The sequence below is a fragment of the Antechinus flavipes genome, chromosome 4 (assembly GCF_016432865.1).
Source record: "Antechinus flavipes isolate AdamAnt ecotype Samford, QLD, Australia chromosome 4, AdamAnt_v2, whole genome shotgun sequence".
In the NCBI taxonomy this organism is placed as follows: domain Eukaryota; kingdom Metazoa; phylum Chordata; class Mammalia; order Dasyuromorphia; family Dasyuridae; genus Antechinus; species Antechinus flavipes.
The window spans coordinates 353,825,229-353,848,158 of record NC_067401.1 but is presented as its reverse complement, the minus strand read 5'-3'; the positions used below and the strand labels follow the sequence as shown (position 1 = coordinate 353,848,158).

The 22,930-nt window shown below is 35.8% G+C and overlaps 1 protein-coding gene across 4 annotated transcripts in view; it reads right to left on the bottom strand.

The window, feature by feature from the left end:
- Nucleotides 1-4,309: 4,309 nt before the first annotated feature.
- PACRG (parkin coregulated) overlaps nucleotides 4,310-22,930 on the bottom strand; it is a 610,416-nt gene continuing 591,795 nt past the window's right edge. For 3 of the 4 annotated variants that reach the window (XM_051998081.1, XM_051998080.1, XM_051998079.1), the window contains one exon: nucleotides 4,310-4,668. In XM_051998081.1, the coding sequence (XP_051854041.1) occupies nucleotides 4,508-4,668 (161 nt within the window). In that variant the 3' untranslated portion in view covers nucleotides 4,310-4,507. The remainder of the gene's footprint in view (nucleotides 4,669-22,930) is intronic. The other variant, XM_051998082.1, reaches the window with a different exon arrangement.

Genomic DNA, 22,930 nt, shown 5'->3' with positions numbered 1-22,930 from the left:
CCCTCATTCTTACTCCTTGGTCAACTCATCTCTTTTTCCATATCTTAGATAATACATATTTACTTTTGTAAATCTTAAAATACTGTATCCTTAATGTCAATCCTTAAATGCACCTATAATCTCATCAGTGTGATCATTCCCTCCTGTGATGCAGATTGCAATGTACCTATGCATTTTTACCCTGTATCACTATTGTTTTTGCCTTACATATAAGGCACATGGAGTCTAATACTGGAGATCTTCCTTGTTTTATTGTGACATCTGTAGGATATCAGAGCAGCATACTGACTATCCAGTGATTATCTCATCTTCAGCATGTGGAAAAACCATCTCTTTAAGACATTTATTCTAAGTCACCTTTTTCCTCAATTTCTCCTTGACAAAATATTGATTATAATGCGTTGTAGCCTCCTCACATCCCATGTGTTCTTCACATTTGTCCTCAGGGTGATTTTCAATTTAATTTCTTCAGATACTGTTGTGTTCCATGACTTTCAGCCATATGACAACAGCAGAATAATGTATTTAAAGAAAAAAAATGGGAGTTTGTTTCAGGGAAAGTCTTGATGTCCTTAAAAGAATAGCACTTTTTTTAAGGCAGCTCATCCTGTTTTCTTCAATTCTTGACTCAACTGCTTGTGTATTGTGTGTGTTTGACACACACTCATATGTACATTTATGCTCATGTATAAACACATATTTGTATGTATACATGCATTCTGATGGACAATTCTGATACGGTAATTATCTGATTATATGTCATAATCTGGATATTAGGCATTCTTCATCTCTGCTTTATCTTAGACTGAACTTTTTTGACTAATAATGGATATGGTGCCTCTGCTAGTTTAGGGGATTGATGAAATTAGCCCATTATTTGCAAACAAGAGCATTTGAGGGAATCTCATCTTCTCTCTGGAATCACTCTTTAATTTGGACTCTGTTCTGGATTCCTTCTTTCACTGCTTGATGAGCTTGCATTATTTTATACCTTCTTTTTAAAAAAATTTTTTTTTTTTATATTTTGGGATTAATGATCAGTGGGATGATGAATGAGGTGATTTCTATTATAAGATCTTTCAAAGAATCTTGCAGAGTTTTATTAGGGCATGGGAAAGAGCTTGTTGGAGAAAAGCCTTTGAGATGACATTTTGGTCTACTTAAAAGTTTTTAGAAAAATAAACACAATAGGATGTTATTTACTCTGTAGCTTTAATAGCTTATGTAATGGTAAAGATGTGGTTTATTTTGAAATGTTGCTTATCCAACTATTCCTTCTAATATACTCAAGTACTATTGATATTTGTACAAATTATTCCCATAACAATTTTATGTAGATAAAGTGGCCATATGAGTTGGTAGTTCCTGATATTTTCTTGGTTGTCTTAATAAAGTCTTTTATTTTTCCACAACCTTATCTTCCTGTCCTTTTTAAGGGGTAGAGGAAGAAAAGGATTCCTTGACAAAATTAGTGTCTAAATATTCTCCAAGTTGTATCACCTGTGATACAGACCTCCTAGGTGTGCTGATTATAATGTGCTTTAGCCTCCTCACACCCCTGTGCGCCTCTCTTTAAGCTGCTTTCCTAATTGTGTTCCCTTCAGTGCTATTTCTCACCTTCTCTATATGCATTTAGAACTGTGATATTAAGAGCCAAAGAGTTTTTTTATAAGAATCTTTGTACATTCATCTGTGTTGTGTTATATGCCCCTATAAATTCTTAGAACACCATTGGGAAGCTGCATAAATGTCAGGTATTATTATTGTCATTATGCCATTTTTCTAGTACAATTTGACAAAAAAAATATGTAATTCTTTATTTGATCTTCACAACAACCCTTGAAGTAGATGGGATTGATATTACTATCACCATTTAATAAATGGGGAAGGAAAGGCTCAAAGTGACCCATGCTTACATGCCTAATAAGTCTCAGAACTGGGATTCAAAATAAGATCAACTGAGAGGTAAAAAAATTTTGTATCTAGGGGAGACCTAGGTATTTGTGTAGGAGCAAAGAAATAACTAGGAAACTTAGGAGACTAAAAAAAGGGATAGGTTGGGGAGAGGGTGGAAATAACTGTAGAGGAAATCTCCTGGAGGAGATGGTAGTGGGATTGATTGGCTCAGGAAAACAAGTACAGGGGTTATGGTGCCATGAAGAGGAACTTTTTTGTAAAAGATTCAAGCAAAAGATGGAGAGAAAAGGGGATGACATGAAAGAGTTTTTACTTATAGAATGGGAAATATAGAAAAATAATACTTTTACTACAGCATTCTATAGAATAGAATATAGTGTGATGAATTTTAAAAAAATTCTTTTTCAGTAGAGTAGAATGAGATTGTCTTTCATTCTCAAAAAGGACTATGACATTAGAAAGTTAATGCCATGTTGCAAATGATTTGCATTTAAGTGAGGGAGGGCTGAGCAAACAGAAATAGGGGAGATAAGGTGTGTCTGGCTTGAGGAGAGTAGAGGAAGTTTGAAATAGTCATTTGGAGTGAGATAGAGAGCCAGTCCATCAGGGAAGACTAGGAGGATTGTTACATAATGAAGGTGGTTTAGTTAGAATAGATAAAAATGTAGAGTAGTCCCAGGTATGACTTTCACTAGAGTTCAACAGAATAAGGAGGAGTGGAAGAAGATGATGGTGGATATCACTCAAGACTAGCAGTGATTCACGGTCAGAGCATAGTGTACAGTTGAGCTATTTATTATGCAGGTAGGTTTGGAATTTTAGAATTCGGAATCATTATGACAGAAGTTTGGATAAATAACTGCTGTGGTTTGTGATTTTTCAAAGATTTGACAATTAAACCCAATTTTCTTTCTTTTCTTTTCTTCTTCTTTCTTCTTCTTTTTTCTTTTTTGCTGAGGCAATTGGGGTTAAGTGACTTGCCCACGGTCACACAGCCAGGAAATGTTAAGTGTCATATTTGAACTCAAGTCCTCCTGACTTAGGGCTGGTGTTCTGTCCACTTCACCACCGAGCTGCCTCTAAACCCAATTTTCTCACCCACAGCTTCTACAAATCCTAAACAAGTCATCTCATTTAATGCTTAGAGGATACACGTAGTATCCTCTAGTATGCTCTAAATGTAGCCATTTAGATTTTAAAATGCTAAACCAATAATAAAGGAATATAAATGATTAAATAGCTTTCAAATATGGTTATTGCCTTCAGAGCTCTGTGCTTAGGAGAGTTAGCAAGGAAGGATCCTGAGCATCCTAACAAGGGAAATGAGGAATCTGTTTGGCTCCCTTACCTTCATGGATAAATTATAGATTGCTATAGAAACATAACACTCCACACTAGGTGTTTAGGGGTAGCTGTAGTCTTTCTCAAGTGGGTCAAGCCATTTACCCCACAGTACGATGCTTGGTAAAGCATTCTGAGAAGTGCTATAAATGTCCCCAAATTAGTCTTGGCGTGCTTAAAGAGACATTGTTGAGGCTGGTAGACTTGCAGTCTGACTTATCTTCCCCCCCTTCAAATCAATGCACTTCTGTTCAAAATTGGGTAATTTTTTTTTCTTTTACCCCCTCTACAACACTCCCAAATGAATGCCAACAGTCTTCCTGTGTAATCCTACAATAGCCACTGTGAGTCGGCAACAGTGAAGGGTAATTTTGCCAAGAAAAAAGACTTCAATTTGTTTGAAGGAGTAGTCACGGAAAGAAGTACAACTAATTTGTGAGATTATTAAAAGCAGCCAATAAACTGCCATGTAATGTTTTGCTCTTAGTGCTTCAACCAGATCACGAGATGCCGTGGGTCATAATGGGGAGGAATAAGTGTGAATGTCAACATTTGGGCCATGGTTGCATATAATATTTCATAATAACTAAGACCCTCCCCCGTGTTCTTTCCCCAAACTATAAACCAGAAGGCACCTGGAAACCCAGATCACAAGAGGGCTAGAAACATTAATTAATTTTATGACTAAGGTTTATAATGGGCTGCAAAAAAAAAAAAAAAATCCCTACTGTAATTGGAATATACATTCCCCAGTTTTATCGTATGTCAATGCGCATTTCTCTGCACAGCTGCTGGGGAGAGGGAGGGCACCGTTCAACTGCTATTTCTCTGCCATGACAAACACCTATTAAGCAGTCAGCATAAATGCTTCTCATTACAACCTCTGACATCACCCTCAGGGCAAGCGGACACAGAACAGCAATTGCTGAATTGAGTATAAAAATTATCGTTTTATTGTCTATACAACTGAAGGTCTAGCTTGGACTCCTGCTTCAGTCAGCGCTGTATAAAGGAGTGATTCTTCCCTGGAACAAATAAGCACAGTACACCATTGTAATCTAAGAAACAGGCACTATTTATGTATTGGAAAGCCTTGTTCACAACAGTGATAACAGTCTAATGGCCCAGAAACCACTATTTTAGCAGCTGTAGAAAAAGGAGCCATAAATAACAAGATGTTGAACAATGTCAGAGATAGATGATTAGAACACAAATGGAATCTTCCCCATTAACACAGCTGTTCTATCTGTTAGTTTAACAAGCATGATTCATAGGTGGGGACCATATATTTAATGTTTATAAAAGCGTCTTCTCCTCCAAAGCGCTCAAATGCTTCCAGTGTCTCTTGGATCAAGTCTCCAATGTTTACTCTCTTCTGTTGGCTATAGTCAATGCCATCTCCAGAGTTAACTGGTTAATAAAACAAAAAATACAAAGACAGTTATTTTTCTGCAGTTTTCTGAAAAGCATTATATATCTTGCCAGGCATTATCAATAGCTAATATCATTCATTTTTTTTTTTTTCTCAGCATGGTGATGCTGGGAGACACTACCTTTTATTTCATATAGCAAACTTAACATATTTTGTAAGCTATAAAAATATCTAAAAATGTTGCATTAAATTATTTTTAAAAGCCATCTAACAAAAAGAACTGCACTTCTTAAATTCCTCTTAGGTGGAGGTACTACGGTTGGCACTGAGAAAAATAAAAAGATAAGTTAGACACAGTTCATGTTTCAAATAGTTTACAATACTTGTGATAAATTCGAGAAACTAGAAATATTTTCCCCTTGCTTCCACATTTATGGCTGTGACCTAAACGTTGAGGTTGCTGGAAGTGTGACTTCTTAGTAAGAATATTACTACATTTGACATGAGCATCAGTTGTTCAAATATCTTACAGAAATTTAAAAAAAAAGATTAAGTATAAAATACTTAATACTTAATGAATTATTACTTACTTAATGCTTAAATACTTAAGCCTTGAAGCAAAGGATGTCACTTTAAGATCCTGTTTCCCATTATATTGGCCAAAAGAATCAAAAGAAACCAGATGAAATGAAAGGGACCAGCACATGCCCCATAATGAAGCCGGTCTATGAATGAATCCCTCTGGCTATGAACATGAGCCAAACCCCTTTGCAGAAGCAAGAACTGGGTCAAAACTCAAATATTTAGACGTCCCACAAAAGTGAGTTTGGCAGTGTGTTATTTTAATTTCATTTATTTATTTATTTTCTCATTTTTATTTATAAAGTTTTGAGTTCCAACCTTTCTCTCTCTCTCCCTTCCTTCCTCCCTCTTCCTTGAGATGGCAAGTGATCAGATATAGGTCATATAAATGGCATTAAACAAAACATTTCCATATTAATCATTTTGTATAAGACAGATAAAAGAAAGAAATAATCTAGAGTAGCTCATTCATTCACAATTCTGCATCCAACAATATTGCTGTTACTGTGCACATCATTCTCCTGATTTTGTTCACTTCACCATGCATCTGTTGATGTAAGTTTTTCCAGGTTTTTTTGAAATCATCCTGCTTGTTATCTCATAGCACGATAATATTCCATTATAATCATTTACCACAGCCCTTTTAGACATTCCCCCACAGATAGGCCCCCCTTTTATTTTAACACTTAGCCACCACAAAAAGAGCTGTTATGGTTTTGTATAAATGGATCTTCCCCCCTTTTTTGGAGTTATAGACTTAGCAGTGATATTGCTGGATCAAAATATATGGACGGTTTGGGGTTGTTTGTTGGAGGCAATCTGGGTGAAATGACCTGCTCTGGGTCACACAGATAGTATCTGAGGCTAGATTTGAACTCAGATCCTCCTGATTTCATGGCTGGGGCTCTCTTCACTGGGCCACCCTGGTATGCACAGTTTTGTAGTTCTTTGGGCTTAGTTCCAAATTGCTCTCCAGATCCAGGTTGGATCAGTTCACAACTCCATCAACACTGCATTGGTATCCTTAATTTTCCCATATCCCCACTAACATCCCATATTTTCCTTTTTTTTTTTTTTTTTTTTTTTTTGGTCCAATTAACCACACAGATAGATGGGAGGTGGTATCTTAAGAGTTGTTTTAATTTGCATTTCTCTGATCAATAATTATTTAGAGATTTTTCATATGACTATTGATGACTTTGACTTCTTTGTCTAAAAACTGCATATTCACAAATGGTATATTATTTTAGAGAGATTACCTTAGGAAAGAAAATAGTGTTGTAAGAATTAAATTTCAACGCAGTCATGGGTGGCTGCCTCTCTCCGGTGACTAAATCTCAGATTGGTGTGACATAGCACCAAAACAACTGATAGATGAGTGAAAAATTCAATATATTAAATAATACTTCATATCTCCAATATGTCAACCAAAGCATTATGGCTTATCCTTTCAAAGGAATATATATATATTATAAATATGTATGTAAGTACAAATACATACACACATGACAACAGAAGTCTTTTCATTAATGTATTATTGCTTTCAGAAGTATATAAAGACTTCAGACATGGAGTAAGGCTCTGAAAATGAAGCAAACACTCGTATTGTAAGCCAATAACTATTCTAAAGTTGGAAAAAGATCTGTTTTTTAAACAAGTAAAAATTAAATTTAATTACATAGGAATTTACTACCCTATCTTTGAATATTGCTTTTATTTCTACACTTAATGAAGATTGTTTGGAATTTTTGTCTGTTTTGTGGGTTTTCATAGCTAAAACATTTATTATGTTCTGATTATCACCTTCTGGTAATAAGCCTTTGTGAACTTTTTTTTGTTCTTGTTCAGGACCTTTCAGTTGTCTTTTTTGCCACTATGATACCCTTATTTGTTTTTGGGGGGGTTTCTTGGCAGAGATGCTGAAGCAATTTGCCATTTCCTTCTTCAGCTCATTTTACAAATAAGGAAATTGAGGTAAATTAAGTGACATAACCAGAATCACACCAACAATTAAGTGCCTGAGGCTGGATTTGAACTCAGGAAAAGGAGTACTTCTGGTGTCTTCCTGAGCTCAAATCTGACCTCAGACCCTTACCAGCTTTGTGTTAATTCCTTCATTCTGTTTCCCTCAGTTTCTCCCTTTGTAAAATGAGCTGGACTAGGAAATGGCAAACCAGTATCTTTGCCAAGAAAACCCCAAATAGAGTCTTGAAGGATCGAGCAATATTAAAACAATTGAACAACAAAAAATTCTCTAACCTAGAAAAACAGTAAATGAAAAACTGGTATTTCTCGGGTTATGAAAAGCCATTGGATGGATGACCCATCGCATTAATCCATCTACTGTGTATTAGATGAGTACTACAGATGGACAAAGAGCTAAAATTGAATAGGAGGATGAAATTGGATAGATTACATTTGGGAAATTATTTAACATTTTCAGTCTAAGCTTCTTGCTGCTTCAGTAGAGAGTTAAAAAAAATGTTTCATGATGTTATGAGGCTGCGAATTATGGAAGTTCCAAAAACTTAAAATATCAGGTGACCCATAGGGTAATTAAAAGATGCCTGGTGATTACAACTAAAAGACTTCAAACATATTGCTAATGATAATTTATGCATGTAAAAGTGACTCAAAAGGCTTAATCATGGACATGTAAGGCTTCAGAAAGAATGAGCCAGTTAGGTAGTGAAAGTGAAGGATGGGCAGTTTGAATATTTTACTGGTCCAATTCATGAAATGTTTTCAAAAGCCAGTATATGAGCTGATTTACCTGTGAAGCAGGTGCATAAAGACACAGGCAAGAATTCCACATCATAAGGTATCGTGGTGTATGGAAAAGAAAACTGGATTGTGGGACTGAAGACCTGCCTTTGGATCCCAGCTCCGCTACTTCCTCACAGCGGGGCTGGGAAGAGAATTCAATATTTTGTCTCACTTTCACTATCTGTACAAAAAGGGATTGGACAAAATCATCTGCAAGATTCTTTTCTAGCCCCAAAGCCTACAATATTTTAGGCTATAGAGAGAGTGGAAGGAAATGCCCAGCCCAGTGAGATCATAAATGCACCAACATTAAATCATCACTGGAATCTAAAGCTACAATGCAGGGATGAAACAAGGCTTTCAGAATGATGGTAACTAGCTTGAAAGTGAATTAGGGTACCAAAGTACAGCAAATAGTTTTGTCTTTTCTGTGTTTAATTGTAGAAGGGAAGAATAACAAATCAAAGGAAAAGGATAAAAAAGGTAAAGAAGGAATAGAGAAAGGAGAATTATCTCATTTATTATTTGCATGTATACATGTGCATATCTTTATGTACATGTATGTCTATAAATTTACAAGCATATATTATACCCCAAATCCCCCTCGTTGATGTCAGCATTAACATGTCTAATGTTAAATCTTGAGAAAAAAAAAACATAAAACACTACAACTAATTTATCTTCATTAAAGGGAGAGATAATTATCATTTCAAATACAGCTTTCTCTGATCATTCTACTGAGAATCAAGCATAAGAGAAATAGGCAGAGTGCTGAATTTAATTAAGTATGTGGAAGAACTTGATTCAAATAAGAATAATACTAATAATAGCTAACATTCGATAGCTCTACTATGTACTAGACATTTGCTAAGCTCTTTACAAATATTTCATTTGATTTTCACAACAACTCTGCAAAGTAGATGCTTTTATTATCCTCCTTTTATTATCCACATAAGTAAACTCAGGAAATAGGGGTTATATGAGTTGCCCAGGGCCATCTGACATTGTTCTCGTTCTCTTTCTCTCTCTCTCTCTCTCTCTCTGTATATATATATATATATATATATATATATATATATATATATATATATATATATATATATGGGGATTAGAGATAATAATATAGTATGTAACAGTTGCCCAGGGTCACTTGACATTATTTTTTACACACATAGTGTGAGGGGGGATTGGGGATAATAATGTAGTATATAATAGTACTGTACACTGTACATTGTTGATGCAGGATTCAAGTGCAATATACTTTGCAAATATTAAAGTACTGTATGTCAATTATTATTATCATCATCATCATTATTATTACATGAAAATGGGGGGGGACATTGAAAATAGTTGGAATTGTGTTCACGGTAGCATACAAAGTATTCTCCTCCTGGAGCTCATCAATGCAGAAAAGCCTCAAAATGTAATCTCTGGTGATCATGAGTTCTTCCTGTCACAAATTTATTTAAAGACTTTATTACTGAAGTATGGATTAAGTTTGACACACTCTGGACTGGTGCTTATTAAGGTTTTTGGTATTTTCCCAAATAGATCATGTCAACAAACATTAAACTCCTACTAAGGGCCAGGTCCTGCCTTTGGTGCTAGTAGCAAGAGCAAACTTCCTGCCCTCAAGAAGCCTACACAGTCTAACTGGTGAGACATCAAAACAACCAGTTATCTTCAAGCTATGCACAAGATTACCTGGAAGGAGTCATAGAGGGCCAGGAGCAGGAAGGGGAATGGGGAAAGGATTCCTGTGGAGGGTGAGACTTCAGCTGGGACTTGAAGGAAGCCGGGAGGCAACAGCAAAGAGACAAGTGTCACTTAAGGGAAGACGATGAAATGTTGAAGATTGGAAATGTAGCAAGGGGCCAGGATATGAAGGACTTTAAAAACCAACTGGAAGATTTTTCCATTTGATCCTAAAGGAAATAAAAAGTAGTGGAATTGGGAGGGGACGGAGGGATGAGACATGATCAGATCTGATCTTTAGGAAGATCAGTTCGACAACTGAATGAAGGTTAAATTGGAAGGAAGAGACTTGACATAGGGAGATCAAGTAGCAGGCTACTGCAATGGTTCAGCTGTGTGGTGATGAAGACCCTTCACTGTGTTCCCAGCGGCGGAGGGGAGAGGGGATTGTATCCTAGAGGTATTAAGAAAGAAGAATTGTGATTATCAAGGGAGAGAAATAAGAGGATACAGGCAGATTACAGTGACTCATTACCTCTTATTGAAACAGTAAGAATCTAGATTTTTTAGTTATCTGAAAATACTCATTTTACTCAGGTTATTAGTGAGAAAAAAGAGAATAGAACGATGCTAATTATAACCATGTGTGTTTTCTCTAGTAATGGAAAATTCAAGAATTGGTTGTAGATAAGGGCAGTGGGTACTGCCATGGATGGTCCCCAAATCCCTAGTATTGATACTGGACCTACTGAGTCCCATATTCTTGAAAATAATTCCAGCCACATCGGAACTATTAGCAATTGTCAAAGAAGGGGGGTGGAGGGTGGGGCTCAAATGCAACTGAATCCACCAAAAATTAAGCAGCTTCTGTATATTAGGGTATGCGCCCTTAGAAGCTAGAGATCTAAAGGCAAACATGAGCAATAAACAAATTTTTAAAAACGGAATTGAAGGCAAAGAACATAAAAAGATAACAGCTAACACTTATATGATGCTTTAAAATTTGTAAAGCATTTTACATAGATTATTCCATTTAATGCTCATAATAATCCTCTGAGGTAGGTGATATTATATCCTTTTTACAGATGAAGAAACTGAGGTTGAGAAAGTAAAAGACATTGCCAGGGTCATATGATTATGCAGAATTAGAACTTGGGATTTCCTGACTCCAAATTCAGCATTATATCTTCTGTGCCCTTTAGTTGCCCATTGACCGAGCCTTCACTTTATTTGAGGGAGGCTTTGTTTGCTAGCCCTCCTCCTACAGAGTGATAGATTAGAGGTGTTATGCTTCAGATCATTATAGTTTAAGACCCTGAAAGACTCATTTAGACAAGATGGATCCAATCTCAATCTGTTCACATATGGGAAAATCCAGATATAGAAATTCCCTAAATCTGTGAGATGATTCAATAGCTACTTTTCACTGGAGGAATTCCACAAGTGAGTGGGATTTTGCCCAAACTAGAAGCCCCTTTGCATCAATCCACACCTTCAATTTCTACCCTCCCTGCAAACTCCAAACATTATTACTAATAACAAGCATTATTAGGCTTTTTTGCCTGATGCCTTTCATCCACAGATTTCTAGGAGCTTCACAGCCATTCATTCATTCCCTTTACAGATGAATCATGATTATGTCTCTATAAGCGAGATATGAATAATCCCATTTTATCTATGACAGACATAGGGTACAGAAACTTCAATTAACATGGTCCAGAAAATCCAGTAGTAGAATCAGGATTAGCAACCAGAATCTATGGCATTCAGCCATACAAACCATCACTAGTACATTTAGTTCTACACTAAAATGTAAACAGGAAAATGTTCATTTTATTCATGTTTTATGCATACTATGAAAGCATCAATCTCAGTTGTTTGAGTAGTGGGATGAAAAATGGTACAATGTTTTTGTTTTTGATTTCGTTTTTTCTAACAAAGGCTTAACTGCAATCCCAGACCCAAGTTTCAAATAAAATAATTGCAATTCCAGGCAACATTTAAGAAAGGCTTATGCTGTTGCTTAAATTCTTCTGACTTTTTCCACAAAGTCATCAGGGCAGCTTTCTGCCACTTCATAATAAGCAGAAAATCAGTTGCTACCATATTTTATGGAACTGGGGGTGAGTAGGGGGAGCAGGAAGGGCAGGAGGAAGAGAAAAACAGTTCATTTCCATAGCTGTGGATTATGAGTCACACTAATAGTATTCATATGAATTCTTCATTTGACTTGTACTCTAAATAACTCTCAAAAGTCCCTTCTTAAATAGGTATGTTTTACTTTTCTGCCTCAGAGTGGAAATCTTTCAACTAACTTGTGAGGAGCTAATTGGCTTTAAGTATCCAAAATAGCAGGAACTTCATAAAATATATGAGCATTACAAAAATCACATAAAAGTTTCCTTTCCCCATTTTGAAGTCAATCAAGAAAAATGACAATTTCCTACACAAATACGTATGCACACATATTTATAGATGAACATATTTTGGGGGAGTTTATTTAAATGAGAATATCAGAAAGGCTGAGAAGATCTATGGAATGGCCACAATAGAAATATTATAATTGCACAATGCCATTAGGGAAATGTGCTTCTAGAAGTCGACTTTAAATTAATGAAAAAGCTTTTATTATACTCTTACTATGTACAGAGCACTGGGGAAATAAATAAACAAATAAAAAAGTAAGACAATCTCTGTTTTCAAGGAACTCACTCTCTAATGAAGGGAGACAATACAAGCAAGATGGGAAGGCCCAACAGTCCCTAGGTCACTTTAAATGCAAGGCAGATAGCCATGCATCTTCTTGAGCTTTATCTTGAATAAAAGGAGGGAGGAACTTGGTGTTTGGGTAGTAGAAGCTTATTTTAGCTGTAAGGAAGTACTGATAATGGAAAGGAGAGATAGGAACAAGTAAAGAAATAGGATGAGATGGCCTGTTAGTAAGGAAAAAGCTGGGGGAAGAAGAATTTAAGTCATAATAAAATAAACATGGCAGGCTGAATCTATTTGATATCACTCAATCATATATGTATATGTACACACATTTTTGACATAATATGTGTATGTATTATGTGCAAGCTTTAGCAATATGCTAAATTATTTTAGCTGCATACTTCTAGAACCATAGTTGTGTTATCGCTAGCTAGTATGAATATTCACATATGTGAATATCATCTTTTCCTCTCAATAGACTGAGGATACTAGGTAGTATCTCTACTTCTTCTGCATAGGTACACTCATCCTTGTACTCCTAATTCACACCTTATAAATTTGTAGCACTGATCTTTAAAAATATCTTTTCTTCTTAAAATTATCTTTTCTTATCTTGACTTTGTGGAAAATATCTCCTGTATAGTAAAGACTGCAACTGGGGCCACCAGGGGAACAAAATCCACAGTTGTCCAGGCAAGCGAGTTTCACTGCAGGTGGGGAGGTTGGAGGCAGAGTGCCTTTTGAGGCTGAAAAGTATACAACTCCCTCTTTTTTTTCCTGTACTCCTTTCCCCACAATATGAACTTTAATGAACTCAGTCATAATGTGGGTGGGGAAGAATGGGGAGAGACAGAATGTGACATGGTCAGCATTTTCACAGGGTAGCAAGAACTCATAGCACTGACCCTATTGAGGGCTGACAGTAATGATGAAATGAGATGGTCTCAATCCAGTTTCTTGTAGACAACATAATACTCACCAATAAATAGAGCCTTTTGTTGCCATATTAGCTGAAAAGGTCAAGAACTGAAGAGATCACAGAGATTTATTTGGTTGATAGAAAAAGTTTGAAGTGGGGAAGATTGGTGTGCAGTGGGAAGCTGAACATACCCTGTTTTTGTCACTGCTTACTATCAAGAAGGGAGGACAAGCGGAGATTTGTTTCTATAACAATCTATTCTTTTCTTTTCTAAAAAACAGGCTGTAGGAGTAAGTGAAATATGTAGTTTCTCCCCATCCCCACCTGCTGACAGTGTGTAAGTCTGATGGATGAGTGAACAGAACAGAAACTGCTTATTCAAAATGTGAGTTGGAGTTGGAATATTTTGTGGCTCTGGAATGTATGTCACTGGAGTGAAAAGAAACAACAACAAAAAACAAAAGGACAGCCACCCACTGCTGCCAGCCGCAAACCCGTGGGGTCGTCGCACATCCTAGTGACAACTGGTAGTCAGAGGGCAGCGAGGTCTCCACAAGATGATCGCATGGCTGCATTGCCTCTTGCTTCCTTTTATTCTTAAGCCCGTGTAACCAGAAGGATTAAGTTATTCATCATCCTTTCCTCCCAACAGACTGAGGAGAGTGTGATGTGAAAGTCTTGATTGGGATTACAGGATCAAATGTTGTCTTTGTTACCTGCTACCTGGGTAACTCCCAGTAAGTTGCATTAAGTGCACTAAGCTCAGGTTCCCTCCTCTGGAAAATGAGGGGTTTGGGGTAGATGCCGCTAAGATCCCTTTCGGCCTATGTGCATGAGCCTAGGAGAAATCATCGTGTGTTCCTGGAGATGCCAAAGGATGCTGCCAGTAATGGTGCAGGGAGTCTGTGGTGTTTAGCAACCTTCAGAAAGAGAGTACACAAGAGAGGTTTCATTTCTGACAAAAGAACTTTGTTCTTGTGGAGGGAATATATGTAAATAGTGCAAGGGGAGAGATACAATTATAGCCTTTCAGGAATATTTGGGGGTCCAAAATGAATAGAAAATGTGAGTTACTTTAAAAGCACTCATTTTAGAAATATAGTACAGCAATTTATTAAAACATCTTAGAATTTTCAGACCAGAATCCTTCCTTTGCCCCCGCAGCTGCCACATTTTATGGGTGGAATATGTGTATATATTTGTGTTTGTGAGTCCCATTTCCTTATTCACTTAGGGTCACCATCCAGCATTTGGAATCACAGAGATGCCTTATTTAGTGACTGCAAAAAAATGTACATTTACATGAAAAATCTTTAAATTCCACATTCTTTGTTAATCAGCAGTGACAGGAAACAACCAGAAAAAAAAAGGTATCACGAAGCTTTTGATTAAATATTATGTTAACATCCCTGTGGCTCCTAAACCCATGTTCTTTCATGTCTTCTTTAGTCACTGGCTATAACAGGGAAAGGGGAGGGTCAGAACTAGAGTTCAGGGAGGGAGAGAATTTTAGGGGTGGTTAGACCATGGAATTATCAGCCTGGCACAGTGGGCTTTTTAGTTCCTCATATTGATCAAAAGATATATAACAAAGTCAATCAATGCACAATTACTTATTGACTTGAAAGCCCTGTGCAAACTGCGCACTGTATTAGGCATTATAGAGAGATGCAAAATAATGAGAAGAAAGTGCTCTCAGGAAACTTGAATCTAGTTAAATGGGTTTCATAACTCTTCTGCTTAAAAATATGACCACCTAGGTCCACTTATAAAAATAAGGATTGGCTATGTTAATTTTGGTCAAGGTTTCTTAACCTGGGGTTTGTCATACACACACACATATAGATATAGATATATTCCTTTGTAGTCCTGTGTATTTTATTTTATGCATTTAAAAACATTCTGTGAAGGATACCATAAGTTTTAAAAGACTGCTGGAGGAATCCATGATAAAAACCTGATTTAGAAAATCAAAGTTATTGGTTTCCTTTGTGCCAAAAGGAAACACTGGCAAATGACCCAATTGGGGAAACCATCTCAACTTCAGATGGATGCTTATATTCTCCTAAATTATAGAAAGAAAGCTTAAGTCATTCAAATTAGGCTGTTTCTGAGTCTAACAATTGGAAAAAGAAAACTAATGAATTTGCCGTGCTTTGAGATTGCCAAGAAATTGTGATGTGTTTGTGAATTGTATTTATATACATTATTTTACATAGAAGAAATATGAAGCAAATAGATGCCTTATTTTTTGTTTGGTCAATATACCTGAATATATTCATTTTGATTCAAATAACTGGTATAATTTGTGAAATCTCCATGTGCTTTATATTAATGGCTAAGGAAAAAGTCATCACCATGTCAAGGAAAGAAACCATTCAGATGAATTTTTAAAAACCTCCCTATTGAGTGTGCTGTCCCAAATGGGAGAGCTGGATTAAATCAGCAGGAAGCAAGCCCATTTGATTCTCTCTAGGAGCCCTAGAGATGTCCATCCTCAAAAAGAGAATTTGCCCAAGATCTTGATATGCCCAGAAGACAAGGCATCAAATCATTCCTGGAATAAAAAGATTAGTGGTTTGGGAACCTAGATTAAAAAGGACCTGAGAAAACCAGATGAGAAGAGAAATAACATGCAGATGACTCAAGTGATATTTAGACTATTATTATCAATTTTTTCTTCCCACTAAATATATAGTGCTCATATCCTGAAGCTAAACATTGCTCCTTCTTCTTTCTATCATGTAGCTCAAAACTCACTGTACCATAAAGATTATTTCAACTGTAGAGTCACCTGCTAAGTACTACAATGGCCAGTCTACACAGTTATTAGGAATTAGCAAACACCCCAGGTGAATAAGATCATGAATAACGCAACAGAGAAACATCTATAACATTATTTGGCAGCCCAGACAGTGAGTCAGACTGATTTCCTCAGCACACCTAGGGCAAAATATATGTCATAATAAGCAAGGCTTTGAAGCCAGTTGCGACTCATGCCCAGGGGTTTGCACACACGCCCTTCCCAGGTTTAACTTTCCCTGCAAAGGGATGTATGCATGTTATGTAGGATGCGTGGTGTGAAGCCCAATAGTTTTATGCATATGACATGTGAACATGGATCTGAATCAAACACAGCATGAAGCTTTTCTCAGTGACAGAGCATTAATCAATAGGAAGGAAATTGGGGAAAGCACATTTGTCATCCCAATTCCCCAAATGAAATCCCTGGCAGATTATGCATACAGTAAAAACTCCTGTGCTAAGCAAAAATATTTCTGTGTATAGAATATGCTTCCTGAAGTACCACTGAGGAAAAGGGGAAAACTATCTCCTCCCCATTTCTTATTTCGGGAATCAAAAAATCATTTCTGGGTTTCTCAAATCCCAAGGTAACAGCATTTCAAGTGCTGAAAGCTAAAGTTGTTGGACCTGCCAGGACCTGTAACTACTGACAGAAAGCAGCTTACCTGTGCTGCATTCCTGACTGGATTCTAGCAGTGTCATTCTCTTTTGGCAGGAAAGGTGAGACCATAGTCCCAGACTCAGGTCTTGGCAGGTAAGAAAAGGTGGAATCTCTCGTCAATGGGATTTTTATGAAAGACTCATTTTTTGGTGACTCCCTCCCCAGTATCTCCATTTACTGATTTGCTTTAGTATAGGCTTCAGATTTCTCAGATTATGTCCATTTGCAAAATAAAGATTGTTATTTAACACAAGAATAACAGTTTTGTGAAATGAAGATGTGATGAGCTGGGCTTATAATTTATAGGAGAATTAAAGTACTATTTAACAAAGTTGCTAATGAATTTTAACATGAATTTTAAGGGTTTTTTTTTTAGATGCAAATTCATTAGTAAAGGAAAGAAGAATCAATGATATTTCCTTACTCTAATTATTCTCCAAATATATATACATTTATGGGTACATCAGTACATATGTCTTTGTTTTTTCTCCCAATAACAAATTTGGATCAAAATACATGCATCTCTTTTTCTAGAAAGTCTGCTTTGGGTCCTAATCTATCACAATAAATAAATAAATGATAACCATATTTTAAAATGAAATGTGTTTTCTTTAAATATTAAGGACTGGCTCATTATAGGGAAAAACAAATTTATGTTTAGCTTTTATTATTTATATTTATATTAGCTTTAAACATAGGTTTCATGGGTTTAGCAGTTGTAAGATATATATTGCTAACTAAGGAAAAAAACAAACTATGTTTTCCCTTATGTTTTATTTTATTTTATGCTGAGGTAATTGGGATTAAGTGACTTGCTCAGGGTCACACAGCTAGGAAGTATTAAGTGTCTGAGACTGCATTTGAACTCAGGTTATCCTGACTTCAGGACTAGTGCTCTATCCCCTGCGCCACCTAGCTATCCCTCTCCCTTAAAAACAAACAAACAAACAAACAAACAAACAAACAAACTCAAATGATAGTTTAATGAAAGGAAAATAAATGATAATCTGAGGTGGATGGGGATAGAGGAGAAGGAGTAGTGACAATGATAGTGAAGGAGAAGGTGAATGGAAAAAGAAGAAAATGTAGAAAAAGAATGTTTTTTTTTTCTTTCTTTAAATCGAAATTGTCTTATTTGGGCCAAAAAAAAAAAAAAATACAACTTCTTTGACCAAATGTAGCCATTGGAGATCTCATAGATCTCAATTCAATGCCAATTTAACTATTTAAATGTTCCTTTATTATTATGTACAATTACATAATTCATTAGTAAAGGAAAGAGGAATCAATGATATTTCCTTACTCTAATTGTCTCCAAATATATATACATTTATGGGTACATCAGTACATATGTCTTTGCTGTTTTCAGTAGCAGATTAGATATATTTTTTATGCTAAGGGAAAATTGCGATCTTTTGCAATATAATGTAATATAAATCACAGCATACCAGTTTGTTTAATTTTTTGACATGCTAAAAGAAAAAAAAAGATCTTCCAATGGCTAGCCATAAAAAATTCTTTGCATTTCAACCAATAAGATCACAAAACAATTATTGAATTCCTTGAAACAAGAAAAAAAATCCAAAAAATGTCAAGTACAACTTGAAAACACTAACAGACTAAGTATTTACACTACAAATTCCACTGGCAAAATAGAAGCAAAACTATGCCAATAGCTAGATTAATATATGAAAACACACACAGAATAAATTTTTATTAGTTCCATCATCACATAGCATCCAAAGTTCCTTTTTTGCTACTAACTCATTAAGTCTGATATCTATAGATTATCACCAAAGAAATGAAGATAAAGAGAATAATTTTGTTTCTCAAACCCATTCATATTTCCTGTCAGGAAACCCAGGAAGGTCAATTAGTGCCAATTGTGGTTGGTGGTTATTGTGATCTTGGCACCTGTACTGAGAAAATAGGTGGGACCTTAGATTAATTTCACATAAATGTCTGAGTCATTAAGATAATGGATTTATTCAGTATTGACCTGCACTAGATTTATGACTGAGGTGAAAGGTTATCTCATTTGTTTCTTCTCAGCCAACTTGATTGGATAGAATAAATAAATGACACACTGTGAATAGAGAAACTATGAGTTCTAAGTCCAGGACTGTTTCATGCTTGTTGATTATCTTGTATCCTGTAGCTATCCTATAGAAAAAATGGTGTTTTAGGTGGGTTCCTCTCTGGGTAGAAGCTGAAAGTATAAGGGTAGGAAGGATTCCCAGAGCAGAAGTGTCAAATTCAAATAGAAATGCATCTCTACAGTGACAAATTAACATAATCTGTGTTGTGTTGAATTTTAATTTATTGTGTTAAATATTTTCCAATTACATTTTTATCTGGTTCTGGCCATACATGGGAATGTTATGGGTATGTTTGATAATGCTGCAAGGGAATATGTGCAATGGGATGAGGAAGACAACTCTTTGGAGCTCATTCACCAGGATAAACTCTCTCTCTGTAGGAAAGGCAAACAAACCAGGATATCATTGTGGTGATGCTACTGCTGCTCCTAGCATTTTATATAAAGCTTTAAAGTTTGTAAAGCCCTTTACATATATTTTCTAATCTGATCCTTACAAGGACCCTATGAGGCAGATTTTCCTAATAGCCCTCATTTACTCATTTATAAGAAACCTGGGAAAAGAGATAATATCAGCCCAGGATCAGTCATAAAGTTAATGAGCTTCTGAGATGTTATTTGAATTCAGGTTTTCCTGACTCTACATTCAGATATTTTTGAAGTATAGTGGATGGTTTATTTTAGTATGAAAATTTATTTGACTATTAATGAGTCAAGAGCTAAAAATAGTATTAACATTTGTTTAATTCTAATACTTAATTTTGTTAATTTAAAATTGATTTCTCATATACATAAATGACATTCTTTTATAATTATAATAAAACTGTTAAAGTTTTTCACATTTAGACTCATTTCTTACTTAAGTTTTTAAGGTCTTGGCTATTCCTTCCATTTGAGAAACAAAAATCTGAAAAATCAAGGTGCTTCTTTAGTTCTGTTTAATAAAGGCAGCTTCTAGAAGAATGACAATTGCATACTGTTTTTCTTGGAACATTTTAAAAGACACCATGACATAGTAGGTAGAGAGCTAGCCTTGGAGCCAGTACGGTCTCTGTTCAAGTCCCATCTCTCCTATGTACTAGATGTGTGAGCTTGGGCAACTCCCTTAACCTCTCAGTGCTTACCTCAGGAAGCCTATACGTTGTAGAGTAGGGGTCCCCTCCTTAGGTAAAGAAAGATTCCTTACATGGAGGTTCTCTGTGCCAACAAAATCACAGGCCTCTTTCCTTATTCCTTTCCTGCTGTATTTGAATATTATCTAATATTTATTTTAAATGATTTCTTTCACGGAAGAATGACAATTGTCAAAAACTCAAAGAACAATTAGATTATTTGATTGGAAAGAAAATATTGACTGACTTAAGATATTCCTAGTAATAATGCAGAGGTATTAGAAATTGTTATAGTTACTTTCCAAATTGCTGTTGTAAAAAAAAAAAAAATCTTGAAAATTAGCCAGAATGGCAGCTGTTATCACACTTTCCCATTTTTTGGCAGCTGGTAACTCAAGTGCATAGAGCTCTGAGCCTAGTCTGTAAGCCTTTAATTCAAATCTGGCCTGAGACACTGTACGTGTGGTTCTGAGCATCTCATTTATCCTCTGTTTGCCTCAGTTTCCTGATCTGTAAAATGGGAATAATAATACCCATCTCACAGCATTGTTGTGAGGATCTAAAAGATATTTGTAAAAAATGCTTAGTATAGTGTCTGGCATATAGTGAGCCCGACATATGTACCTTTACATACACACACACACACACACACACACACACACACACACACATTTATTTTCTTCTCTTCCCTAGAGGAAATATTAGGAAAATCAGATATAATCTGTTCTTGGTCAGGACTTTTTTTAAATTGTGGGATTAAAATGAAAATAAAAACACATTTTTCTAATAAATAAATATACTAATACTAATAAATATACTAATAAATAGTATCAACAAATTTATTCATCTTTGTAAATACTTTCCCCTATATTATGAATTAAGGCTTAAAATCTACCTGTGTTTGTACTCATGATCAATATCATAACAAAGGGGTGTTAAATAATCTTAGATAAAGAGCATGCACAACAGAAAACAGAGCCACAGAGTAGGAAAAACCATCCAGGGCCTTGATATAATGTTTATACTATTGCAAAATCATAATTAGGTCACTCATCATGCTTGAAGTGCAGAAAAGAGTTGTACCACTGTGATCACTTGTTTCCACATACTTTGGGAACTATTGGAGGTTTTACAAAGTTTCTCCTCCTCTGGGTGAGTTCTGTAATGCACTGATACCAACAAAATGAGAGTAGATTTTTCAAGCAGTTAACTCAGATCATTACAGAATGGAAAGTTCCTTCTTCAAAAAGAAGCCAGTTGATGCCAAGATAATATATGTAATAAATAAATCAAAGCAATACGGAATACAATTTTTGGTTAATTTAGTAAAAGTACTTTACACTTATTTTCTCATTTGAAACTAAGATAGTGGTTATCTTTAAAAATATGTCCTGTCCTGTAATTTGAGCCTATTACTTCCTTTTAATGGGTTGCAAACCAGAATCAGTGGGTCATCATTTGTTCAGAACTTTAGACCATCTCATCCCTGGACTATTGCAGTAAATGGCTGGTTGTCTCCCTGCATCAAGTCGCTCCCAATTCCAGAGGGGAGTGATCAAGTTAATTTTCTAAATCATGGATCTGACCACATCATCTCCCTCTTCAATAATCTCCCTAGGCTCCCCATTACTTTCTCGATCAAATATAAAAACGTCCATTTGGCATTTGAAGCCCTTCACAAGCTACTCTATTATTATCTTTTTAATTTGTTATTCAGTTGTATTTTACTCTTGATGACACCTTGGTCCACTAAGACCTGTCTATCTTCCTCTATCTCTCAAAGTTAGTCCAAAGTCATATTTGTTGTTTCCATGATGTTATCTATTTATCTTATCCTCTGTCATCTCCTTTTCTTTTGGCCTGCAATCTTTCCCCAACATCAGGACCCTTTTCAAACGGTCCCATCTTCTCACTATGTGGTCACAATATTTATGCTTCAATTTCAGTCTTTGATCATTCAGTGAATAGACTGAATTGATCTTCATGCTGTCCAATGGACTCTCAAAAGTTTTTCCCACTCGCACCACAAGTTGAGAAAGCAGTGAATTTGCTGGGTATATCTTTCCTTATAATATAACTCTCACAGTCATTTATGGCTCCTGGAAAAATCCATAGCTTTGGCTATATGGTCAAAAAGCTAACAAGTATGCTGTCTACATTTGCCAAAGCTTTCCTTCCAAGGAGCAAAAGTCTTTTAATTTCATGGCTACAATTTCCATCTGCAGTAATCTTTGGGCCTAAGAATATAAAATCTGACAGTACTTATGCTTCTCCCTCTATTTGCCAGAGGGTGTTATGACCAGTTGGCAAGATCTTAGATTGAAGCCATTTGTTAGGCTTCAAGCCAGCTTTGACACTCTCCTCTTTCACCTTCATCAAAAAAGCTTCTTAATTCCTCTTTACTTTCAGAGTGATGTCATCTGCATATGTGAGATTTTTGATATTTTCCCCCTTCAACTTTAATTCTGGCTTTTGACTCCTCCAACCTGGAATTTCATATGATGTATTCCGCATATAAGTTAAATAAAAAAGGTGACAATATACAGCCTTGTCTTATTCCTTTTCCAATCTTAAGCCAATCAGTCGTTCCATGTTTGGTTCTAACCGTTACTTTTTGGCCCACATACAATTTCCACAGGAGAAAATTGAGATGATCTGGCACTTCCATCTCTTTGAATAACTTGCCACATTTTGTTGGGATCCACACAGGCCAAGACTTTAGCATAGTCAGTGAAACAGAAGCAGATTTTGGGGGGGATATTTTCTTCTTCATTATCTAGTGAATGATGGCAATTTGGTCTTTAGTTCTTCTGCCTCTGAAAACCAGTCTGCTGTTCTGGTAATTCTCAGTTCACATATTGCTAAAGATTGCTCTATCATCTTTCTGGCATGTGAAATAAATACACTTATTCAGTAATTTGAATATCCCTTGGTACATTGCTCTTCTATA